Raw genomic sequence first — 11,616 nt, forward strand, 5'->3', positions numbered from 1 at the left:
AATTGAGCAGCAAAGTGTTAATTAAAGGGCACTGCAGTTAAAAAAAACATAAAAGACTTATGTTGCATGAAAAACACAAGTTTTTCTTTGTATCTGTGGTCGTGATGCCTCGAGTTCACCGACAGGAGGTCACATTTACCAACTTTTTTTTATTTCTTATTTTTTATTTTTAAATTACCACTACATCACTGCATCCCAACCAATGGGATACCTCACAGCGGACTAAAATGTCAACGGGATGACGTTGTTGCTGGCGTAGGGCTGCAGTTTGATGGCTCCCTACTAAATGAATGCAGTGGGAATGGACGAGCAAGACACACACTGCTGGTCAGATAGCGCGCACTGCTGACCTCCGCACACACTATCAGCTCATCGGGATTTCTTGCCAACTTTTGACTTTTGAGGATTTCTGCTGGTTTTTTGTGGTTTTTTTATTTTTATTTGCAAAGATACGTGTTGGTTGACCTCACTAACTGTTTTCTTTATTATAGGACACGAGTGGTAAGTTGTGCAAAGATTATTGCTTACATTTTTGTGACCCAGTTGCATTTAAACCGTTGCCTTAATGGTCCAAAAATACACATTATATGTTCTTGTGCAAAGGCTTGAAGACTTTTTCTGAAAGACACAAGCTGAACCATCGATCTTAAAACAAAATCTTAGAGTCCTAAAGCCACATTTTTAATTAGAGAAGGTAGAAATAATAGTGTAGAGGAGGCTATTTCGTTCAAGACAGTGCTTATGTTAAGACCAATCACACTTTATTTTAAGATCCACTTCTTTGTAAGTCCGTTTTTAACACTTGCTCGAACATTAACACACTTAAGAGCTGCGCAAAAAGGAAATATGTTGTTAAAGTGGACAATGAGATGTTGAAATGTTTAATGGCATGTGATAAACTTTGTCTTCCTTCTCCCTTCTCCTCTTCTTTTGTAACCTGTGTTGGTCCCAGAGGACACAGCATGCTGTCCTCCCTGAAGACCCTGCTGCTGCTGTCGGTCCTGTGCACACCGACCTCCAGCCTGTGCCTCCGCCTCTACCATTCCCGCTCCGATCTCCTGTGCGACGACCAGGTGGCAGTCGGGGTCCGGAGCGACGATGAGGAGCCGGGTTACTCCCCCGTGGACGACTGGGGGTCCCTCCTGCAGTCCGCGGAGTATCTCACCTCCTCCTCTTCCTCCTCATCATCTTCTGCCGAGTCCAGCCGGGAAAAAAGGACTTCAAGTCCCGCAAACTACCGCTTCATGAGCCGGACCAAGCTCAGAGGGCAAATGCTCCGCAACAGCAGCAAAGGGGACCGGAGGAGCAGGCTGACCCTGTCCCTGGACGTCCCGACCAACATCATGAACGTCCTCTTTGACGTGGCCAAGGCCAAAAACCTGCGCGCCAAGGCGGCCGAGAACGCGCGCCTGCTGGCTCAGATTGGACGGAGAAAGTGAACATGTCGGACAACTTAGATTTAATAGACAGCCATGACCAGTGTTGGCCTCCTCGTTACTCAAATGTAATGAATTACTAATTATTCACTTTTAAAGTAATGGTGTTGATTTGTTTCTCCAGGGGAAGGGTATTTTCTTTCCAATCACATTACAGATAAAAGATTTCTAATGTAATTTAGTGGCTCTCATGTGAATGGTCCTTGGAGTCAAAGTCTCTGATAATATATATATATATATATATATATATATATATATATATATATATATATATATATATATAATATATAACTGAAAGGTTGGGTGATGATTATTCATGATGATGAGTTTGAGTTAAAACCTTTGTGGTGAGAATATCCATGTGTTTATGCACAACAGTGACACTTAAATCCAAACAGAATAAAGTCAAGAGCAATAAGGACAAAGTTATTGTACTTTGTATCAAGATGATTGGCCAGTTCAGGCAAGAAAACATGAGATGTGTTTTGCATTGGAAACAGGTGAACTTGTCTCACCCTTTGACTTTCAGATCTGAAAAGACTTGTGGATTTCTTTAAATTTACTTTTAACATGTTGAAAGTAAAGCAGGATTGCTCTCAGTAAAGACAACCCCCTTAGATTTTCCTTAATAGTATAATGAATGTTGTATGTGGTTTGTTCGCCCCAGAGTCATCAAATTTTAAATATTGGGCTAAAGAAGAAGAACAAAGCAGCTGTGATCATTAATTCTTACATCCTCAGCAAAAGACCAATGAAATGTTGCATAATCATAACATCAGATTTGATATCATGATGTTATCTCCCCTCCCCTCTTTGCTGCTTCATTTATTCATATTTTACAAGGTTTGCTGTTAAGGAGTTCCCATGGGAGCCAGTAATGATTCCAGATGTGATAATGTGAAACATCAACACAATACTGACACTGAAATACTGTACAAACCAACAGCAAGATCATGAAATACAGTAAAATGCAAATGCATGGGAATGTATGTGTTCATCAGATGTCTGTTATTTTTATACTCAAAATAAAGGATTATTTTTCCTCAAATAAAGCAGATGTAACTAACTGCATTTGCCTTTTTTTTCTTTTTTTTACACCATTTTGAACAATGATCCATAAAATAATTTATTGGCCATTACCAGAGCCTGGCTGATACATTGCTTTACTGGCCAATTTAAGCTTATGTATTGGTACAAGTATGCTCTTTAACAAGAAATTACAGTACAGAAATGTTCAAAAACGATTCTGTTTATGATGAAAAACTAAACAATATATCCAATATCAGTATCAGTCGGGCTGTACTATGTATATATTATGATGTAAATAACAAATGTATTTTGACAAAAAGTGTTAAAAGGCACTTTTTAAAATACATCAGTTTAATTTTATCTTGTATAATATAGGCAGTTGAAATGTCACCAGTCAAATGCCATTTAGTTTTGTCAGAACATATGAAGTTTGTTTATTCCACCAAACTAAACACTTAGTGGGGTTATTTATCTGGGGTCATTTGTGTCCTTCACCTTCCTGAGACAAGACTCAAGACACAGAGCAATGTCGACATCTAGTGTCCATTTGACCTGAAGACACCATGGGGGTTGTGAGTCAGCTCTGCAGGTGCTCATCCCGCAAACAGGTCAACGAATATCCTAATACCTTCCCATGCACACACATGCAGCCTCTGCAAGGATGAATTACTAACCAGGCAAAGTGGCCATAGACAGACATGGGTCCCGGTTCACTGCAACAATTTGACTACTTGCAAATTTGTCAATACTAAAACCAAATATAAACTAAAATGTAAAATTCTTATTGTTTTAGTGGCTGTGCTCACATGATGGTGTATATTCCCCAAATAAGCACAGTGAGTGGGCATTCAGTGGGAAAGAAAAAACACAGGTCCTTATTTTTAAATCCTAATCAATTCTTTACTGATAAGTTATTTACTTTTCACTTATTGGAAAACTGCCTATTTGAGCAAACTGTGTTTTAATCATTATCATCCATCCTAATTAAAGGACTTAATTACTTGTTTATTTGTGATCATAAATGTGCAACTTGCAGTACACTGTGCTGGACAATGTCGCCCCCTGTCGGTCATGACGCGGAACGGTTCTGACGCTGTTACGTTGACGTGGACGTCGGAACAGGAAGAGACTTTTTCATTTTGGCTACGTGGAAGTAGCTCCTCTCACGACCGAGGCTGGGCGCATCTTTTACCCTCGTCCCGTCAGCTTCATTACGGCATAATGATTAAAAAGTTTGATAAGAAGGACGAGGAGTCTGGTAAGATTGGAGATGTGTTACTTTAAATAGTGGCGACTGCGTCTGGATTAAGATGTTTGGACGCTTTGGAAGCTAACGCTTGGCTAGCCTGTTAGGTTAGCGATAGCTGGCAGGCTAAATTAAACTGGCTGTTAACGGTGGCTTGCAGGCTAGTTTATATTTATGTAGCAGGTAAATGAGGTCAATTATAAACCGATATGCATCTGCTTTAACATTTATAACCGCTGTTGTTTGCTGGCACAATGATTACAACACCGGTGTCCCACGCTAAGTTTAGCGTTAGCATTTAAAGCCAGGCGGTGTTAGTTGGATGTTGTGATGATAGTTTCTCTGAATATGAGCTTAAAATAAAGTATAGGTTGAGTGTATATTGAAACTTGCTGCAGTGGTGCTTTTATTTATTGGATATCTGTCTGCAAGTGTACTTTGTATTTTAGTTGTGGATTCATTTGTAGCATAAGGTCGCGTCCACTCTGCGTCCTTTTAAAGTGTATTCACTTTGTATGAAGCTCAGTTAAGTAACACGACCAGGTTTAATGGCACAGACGTCTGACTCTGCTGTTTTTGCCATTTAGGAAGTGGGTCGAACCCTTTCCAGCATCTGGAGAAGAGTGCCGTGTTGCAGGAGGTAAAGTCTGCTCTTGATGTTGCCTGAAACATGTTTTCTACTAATGTGAGACAGAAAGTATGAGCCAGAGAAACAGGGTCCTAACCACTGCAGTGAAATAAGGTTTCCCTTCTGGTTCACAGGCACGTATCTTCAATGAGACCCCCATCAACCCAAGAAGATGCCTCCACATCCTCACCAAGATTATTTACCTCCTCAACCAGGTAAGCACGTTGTTTGACAAAGCGTTAAAGTTGCTCTTCATTGGTATGTGTAGAGTTTGTGTCTGTGTGTTCATCTTAACACTCTCTCACTCTAATGTCTTTGTTGATTTAGGGAGAGCATTTTGGGACCACAGAGGCCACGGAGGCGTTCTTTGCGATGACCAGGCTCTTTCAATCCAATGATGTAAGATATTGTCCATTAAAGTTTTAGATACCTAATTTAAAAAAAAAAGCATTATTATAATTATACCACCAGTCTGTAATGTGTGTTTATAGTGTTCAAATATAGCAAGTTTAAACTCTTTCTTTGTCTCTCAGCAAACCCTGAGGAGGATGTGTTACCTGACCATCAAAGAGATGGCCAACATCTCTGAGGATGTCATCATTGTCACCAGCAGGTTTGTACAATAATGTTATATGGCTTTGAATATCACCTGTATGGAAATGCTGATATCTGAATGTATGCTTACATTTGTTATTACAATGGAACTGTTCTCATCCAGTAAACACTGGGATACATAAAGTGAAAGATTTGGATGTACAAAATTAGATTTGTCTCTCATTGTTATGAAATCTGGTAAATAAACAAGGTCTGTTTGACTATTTAAGTTATTACAGAGGAGAACAACTCTCTTGTAAATATGTTTTTGTAACGTAATGTGTTCCTTTTTCTTTGAGGTCACAGTGTCTTTTAATTATTCCTTGTGTGGTATTTTACAGCCTCACCAAAGACATGACAGGGAAGGAAGATGTATACAGAGGACCTGCTATCAGAGCCCTCTGCAGGATTACAGATGTGAGTGCTGCTTCATTTTGTTTTCCTCCCTTTCCTGTCTTCCCATCTCTTCCCATCTCACGTAATCTCACACAAAAAGAAAGCCATCCTGTAGATACTATTTAAGTCTTAAAATTATGAAGCGGAAACATAATGTGTTGAATTGTCCCTGTCTTTTCCACAGACCACCATGCTGCAGGCCATTGAGAGATACATGAAGCAGGCTATTGTTGACAAGGTGCCCAGCGTGTCCAGTTCAGCCCTGGTCTCCTCACTGGTAAATTGGCACAGTTTCATATTTGACTTATAAATTCAGAATTAACTTTTAAAGTTTGATCCAATCTCAGATTTTATTCTCTTGGTATTTTGTGCCCCTAGTAATGAGTTATAATTGTGTAATTGTATATAATATAATTGCAATTGGGTAATTAAGTTCTTTCTGTTTGTGTGTGTTCAGCACATGGTGAAGATGAGCTATGATGTGGTAAAGCGTTGGGTGAATGAAGCCCAGGAGGCGGCTTCCAGTGACAACATCATGGTCCAGGTGGGTAGATGCTGTTGAACCATATGGTATTTGTGTAGACGGTTGTCTCCACTGGAATTCTATGTAGGCATACGACAAGTACTCATAAAATTAACATGTCAGATAGTTAAGATTAAACAGATCTTCTCAAATCTGTTGTTTGTGTGTGTCCCCTCTTCCAGTACCATGCCCTGGGCCTGTTGTATCACCTCAGGAAGAACGACCGTCTTGCTGTCACCAAGATGCTCAACAAGTTCACAAAGTCTGGTCTCAAGTCTCCCTTTGCCTACTGCATGCTCATCAGGATCGCCAGCAAACTGCTGGATGAGACAGAGGGAGGGTGAGTAGACCCGCAGTAGTCTCTGGCAGAGACTCACAAAGACATCTAGGCACATAGATAGTACATAGAGTCCCCACTGATACATTTTCTGTTGTCATCTATAGTTGTTTACAGTATTGTATTCTGTTTTTATCTTCTCAGTCACGACAGCCCCTTGTTCGACTTCATTGAGAGCTGCCTGAGGAACAAGAATGAGATGGTGGTGTATGAGGCTGCCTCTGCCATTGTCCATATGCCCAACTGTACTGCCAGGGAGCTGGCCCCTGCTGTGTCTGGTCAGTAGTTTACTCACACCTCATTCATTTAGCTTTTTATTTCTTTGTGCTGTTGACACAATGAACACAATGATGTGTTGTTTCAGTGTCCTTATCATATTGGTATTTTACCAGTCTCACCGTGAATGTATTTGTCTTCCTGCAGTTCTGCAGCTCTTCTGCAGCTCTCCCAAAGCAGCCTTGAGATACGCTGCAGTCAGGACCCTCAACAAGGTATAGCTTCACTCACTGTCCTTTATATGGCTTTTTTTTTTTTTTTTTATGTGTAAGCATAGAGCAATTACCTTTTTTACAAGCTTACAATTTGTTGAGCTATATGTATTAAGGCAGTAAAGGTGGTTGTAGGTCCCCACTGAATTCTCAGCTGGATATATATACTTAAATGATTTTAATAGTGACTCTTCCTTTGTGTCCACCAGGTGGCCATGAAGCATCCATCGGCTGTGACTGCATGCAACTTGGACCTGGAGAACCTGATCACCGACTCAAACCGCAGCATTGCCACACTGGCAATCACCACGCTGCTCAAGACCGGCAGTGAGAGCAGCGTGGACCGACTCATGAAACAGATCTCCTCATTTGTCTCAGAGATCTCGGACGAGTTCAAGGTCAGGTGCTTTTGTTTTAGTTTAGTTTAATTTCATTCATACACATTGGGTGTCATGAATAGGGAGATCCTACTTTAGCTGTCACATTTAAAAGTTGCTGAAATCTCCTTAAGTAGGGCATTAAAGCCCTGTAGTCACTCTACCCAATAGATTTCTTTCCACGGATAAGCTATTTGTCTTGCTTTAAATGCGAAAAAACATCAAATACTCTTTAGGAAATGAAGGCCAGGCAGAACTTTAAAAACAGGAGTGTTATTGTCTTATTTTCTGGATGTTGTATTGGCATTCTAACACAATACTTGTTTAAAGTGTGAGAATGTTTCACAATGAGGTGTTGTTTTTGCCCAGGATTTCATCTTCTGTGGCCAAAAAAGATTAATTTCTAATATGAGATTCACAGCTTCGCCCCCCCCTTTTTAAATCCTGTTATTTTTGTCCTATTTTCTGTTGTCCTAAATCTGTCCCTGATGCTTGTTTACTCCAGGTGGTGGTGGTGCAGGCCATCAGTGCTCTGTGCCAGAAGTATCCCAGGAAGCACAGCGTCATGATGAACTTCTTATCCAACATGCTCAGAGATGATGTAAGTTGATTATTAACGGACCGCTGACGATCATTCACTCTTTGGTCTTTGCCTCCTTATCACTGATATCCTTACCTATACAGAAAACTCGCTAGTAACATACATGTTATCGCAGCTGGGCAGCTTGCATGCTTTTAGTATTCAGATCACTTAAATCGTTTTTTTTTTATGATACATGTTGGAAGGTAAAAAGGTGTTATAACAACACAATAACTGTGTGTAGGTGATGCATGTTTGTGGCCCAGAAGCTCAAAGTGTAATTCTTTTTACTCAGTTAAGACATACAGTTTGTGTTGCACAAGACTCAGAGACCATCTCTCCCCTCCCTGCAGGGTGGTTTTGAGTACAAGCGGGCCATCGTGGACTGCATCATCAGCATCATCGAGGAAAACCCAGAGAGCAAAGAGACAGGTTTGGCCCACCTGTGCGAGTTCATCGAGGACTGCGAGCACACGGTGCTAGCCACAAAGATCCTGCACCTACTTGGCAAAGAGGGCCCACGCACTCCCCAGCCCTCCAAGTACATCCGCTTCATCTTCAACCGAGTTGTGCTGGAGAGCGAGGCTGTTCGTGCAGGTGAGACAGAGAAAGGATAATGTGTGTGCCACAGCATTGGTTTTTAAGTAATTTCACTTATTTTATCTCAACCTTTGCCGACTCCACAGGCTGATTCTTTAACATCCGAGCCAAGTATTTATGCCGACACTACTCAATTCATTTATTTCTTCTTCTTCCACCCTCAGCTGCAGTCAGCGCTTTGGCTAAATTCGGAGCTCAGAATGATGATCTGCTTCCGAGCGTCCTGGTTCTCATGCAGAGGTACTCATTAACTTTCTTTTGTTTTTTTTTTGTGTGGCCGTGTTTCCCCACATTTCATCTTTCCGTGGAAAATGCAAAGACAACACTGGTCAGATTATCGGTAATGGTTGTGAGACCTCTATGTATTCTACACCATACATTTGTGTTTGAATGAGTATGTGATGTAGTGTGACTTTTAACACTTGTCCGTGTCCGTAGGTGCATGATGGACAGTGACGATGAAGTCCGCGACAGAGCTACTTTCTACATGAACGTGCTGCAGCAGAAGCAGAAGGCTCTGAATGCTGCCTACATCTTCAACGGTAAAGACGTGTAAAGGATTTTGAGCGAATTACTAGTGGCTGCTGGTCAAAATGTACAAACCATAAATGCAGAGAGCCTGCCAGACAGCTCGTAGGGCAAACACTCTGCAGTTCTCCAAAGTGACAAGCGATAACGCCTCCTCTTCTGTGTGTTATTCTCAGGTCTGTCAGTTTCCATCCCCGGCCTGGAGAAGTCTCTGCACCAGTACACTTTGGAGCCCTTGGAGAAACCGTTCGACATGAAGTCTGTCCCTCTGGCCACCACTCCTATCACAGAACAGAAAACAGGTACAACCACATAGCTATTTACTTATAAATAAATAATAATACTCAACTGTTGTAGTCTGGAATCAGATAGTTCAGGAGTGTCTGTTAATGTTGTTTTTCTTTTTGCTTCCCAGAAATCGCCCCTATTTCCACCAGCAAACTGCCAGAAAAGTTGGCCCCATCACGCCAGGACATTTATCAGGGTAAGGTTGTAAAAAGCTTTCCATCATTAGATTCAAGATGAGTGCGGTGCAATTAGACACTGGCCTTTTTAATTAAAGATATCAGGCAGGAGTATGAAGGTAAACATCAATCTCATCTTTGCTCTTTGTCTCTGTTGACAGAACAACTGGCGGCCATCCCAGAGTTCCAGGGTCTTGGCCCGCTCTTCAAGTCTTCGGAGCAGGTGCAGCTGACGGAGGCTGAGACAGAATACGTGGTGCGCTGCGTCAAACACACCTTCGCCAGGCACATGGTGTTCCAGTTCGACTGCACAAACACTCTGAATGATCAGCTCCTGCAGAAGGTACCAGCTTTATTTACTTGGATTTTTTTTTATGAATCTTTATTTGGATCACTGATACTACTTGATTCAGGGTTTTAGAAGTAGTTAAACTAAAACAGGGAACAAAATTCGATATGAATGTATCTCTTGGGTTGTGTCAGGTCATGGTGCAGATGGAGCCATCGGAGTCCTATGAGGTGATACACTACGTCCCGGCCGCCAACCTCCCCTACAGTCAGCCTGGTTCCTGCTACACTCTGGTCCGCCTGCCTGATGACGATCCCACCGCTGGTAGGAACACTGGGATGTTATTGTGCTTGTGGGAGCAGTGACAGTATAAGAGTTCTTAACATTTAGATCACAAACAGGTTAATTAAAGTCATTCAGCAGCCCAAACCTGAGTTAAAAGTGACCTTGTCCAGGGTCCTAGAATACTAACTTTTGAGCAGCACACTGAGCGAGCATCAACTGTATATGATAAGATGTAAGAAAACTGTGCTTAGGTGTGTCCAATCTGTCCACAGTGTCTTGTACGTTCAGTTGTACTATGAAGTACCTGGTCCGAGACTGCGACCCCAACACAGGAGAGCCAGACGATGACGGTTACGATGATGAATATGTGGTACGTAATCACAGCACTTCCACAAACTTAACAAAAGGAGAATGGGTTTTGTTTTCATCAACTTAAATTATCTTTTGTTTCTTTCTTTGACTCCAACTCTTCTCTCTTCATCCTTCAATGTTTCCTGTCCTCCTCCGCCCTGCTCTTCTTTAGCTGGAGGATCTGGAGGTGACGGTTGCTGACCACATCCAGAAGGTTTTGAAACCGAACTTTGGAGCGGCGTGGGAAGAAGTGGGAGATGAATTTGAGAAAGAAGAGACTTTTGCCCTGGCGTCTGTACGGACTCTAGACGGTACGCAGAAGTCTGAAATTTAGGCTGAAATCTATAATTCAAAGACCAAAGTGAAAGTACAGACATAGCATTCACTTATAGTAGACCCAATCATGAAGTTTCATTACTTTCTGTATATTTTTGTAAAAAGAAAGCTTCCTGAACTGATTTACACAATATTTTAAGCAGTGTTTAGTTTATGCAATAACTAACAACTGACTGTGTTATGTGACTAATCTGTGGTTTTCTTGTACAGAGGCGGTGGGTAACATCATCAGCTTCCTGGGAATGCAGCCATGTGAACGCTCAGACAAAGTTCCCGAAAACAAGAACTCGCATGTCCTCTTCCTCGCTGGTGGGTGTCAGGATGGTGCTGGTCACTGTTTGGTCTTTAAACATTTATTTTTTTTAATTGAGCCTCTTATGCAAGATAAAGTTGTCTTTCATGTAACTCTTTAAGATGTTTTTGGAGACCAAATGTCATAACTACAAACAGCAGGTTGAATTTAGATTTTAGTGTATTCCAAATTTGGTCGAATATTGTATAAAGTTAAATTATCAATACTGCAAGAACACCTGTAGACGTATTAGTCCTAAATAAGACACGAACATATTTAAATACACTTTCTATCAAACATAATACTGTTAATCACGCTCTACTCAGATTTTATATAAGAATATCTTATTAATGGACACTCCTGGTGAATTAAGCGAATGAATGTGGTCTGATTGGCTCTCCCTCCCTCTCCTGTCAGGTGTGTTTCGTGGAGGTCATGACGTGCTGGTCCGCGCGCGCCTGGCGCTGGCCGACGGCGTCACCATGCAGGTGACGGTTCGCAGTGGCGAGGAGACGGTCGTCGACGTCATCCTGGCGTCCGTGGGCTAAAGTCTCACGGGGCAACTTCGTGCCAACCCAACCACAAGAACATTCGTTTGTCTGAGACGTCATTTAGTTCTTCTCCACAGCTCTAAAACTTAATGTATAATTATATTGTGATTATTATGCTGATAAACAGCCAACCTGAAAAACAACGTAAATGTTTTATTACTTCTAGTATATGAACTAGTGTTTCTTCACTGTTTCTTTATACTGTCTGCTGGTCCTCATGTTTTCTTTGCAGTAAGATTATTCTTCTGTCAAATCTTCAATAAATTCTGACTGTCAATGTACATCA

At 41.4% G+C, this 11,616-nt stretch overlaps 2 protein-coding genes across 2 annotated transcripts; both read left to right on the forward strand.

The window, feature by feature from the left end:
• Nucleotides 1-262: 262 nt before the first annotated feature.
• On the forward strand, nt 263-2,507 carry ucn3l (urocortin 3, like). Its single transcript, XM_051392003.1, has 2 exons — nt 263-501; nt 953-2,507. The coding sequence occupies exon 2, from the start codon at nt 963-965 to the stop codon at nt 1,437-1,439; it is 477 nt and encodes a 158-aa protein (XP_051247963.1). The 5' UTR covers nt 263-501; nt 953-962; the 3' UTR covers nt 1,440-2,507.
• Nucleotides 2,508-3,583: 1,076 nt separating this feature from the next.
• copg2 (COPI coat complex subunit gamma 2) lies at nt 3,584-11,611 on the forward strand. Its single transcript, XM_051391952.1, has 24 exons — nt 3,584-3,723; nt 4,299-4,351; nt 4,474-4,554; nt 4,667-4,738; nt 4,873-4,952; nt 5,275-5,350; nt 5,514-5,606; nt 5,787-5,873; nt 6,035-6,192; nt 6,334-6,467; nt 6,613-6,680; nt 6,887-7,075; nt 7,560-7,655; nt 7,988-8,231; nt 8,399-8,474; nt 8,673-8,776; nt 8,939-9,064; nt 9,178-9,246; nt 9,388-9,569; nt 9,710-9,839; nt 10,073-10,170; nt 10,324-10,462; nt 10,698-10,796; nt 11,197-11,611. The coding sequence occupies exons 1-24, from the start codon at nt 3,687-3,689 to the stop codon at nt 11,325-11,327; spliced, it is 2,622 nt and encodes an 873-aa protein (XP_051247912.1). The 5' UTR covers nt 3,584-3,686; the 3' UTR covers nt 11,328-11,611.
• The last annotated feature ends 5 nt before the right edge of the window (nt 11,612-11,616 follow it).

The sequence above is a fragment of the Dicentrarchus labrax genome, unplaced genomic scaffold (assembly GCF_905237075.1).
Source record: "Dicentrarchus labrax unplaced genomic scaffold, dlabrax2021, whole genome shotgun sequence".
NCBI classification, from domain to species: Eukaryota; Metazoa; Chordata; class Actinopteri; family Moronidae; genus Dicentrarchus; species Dicentrarchus labrax.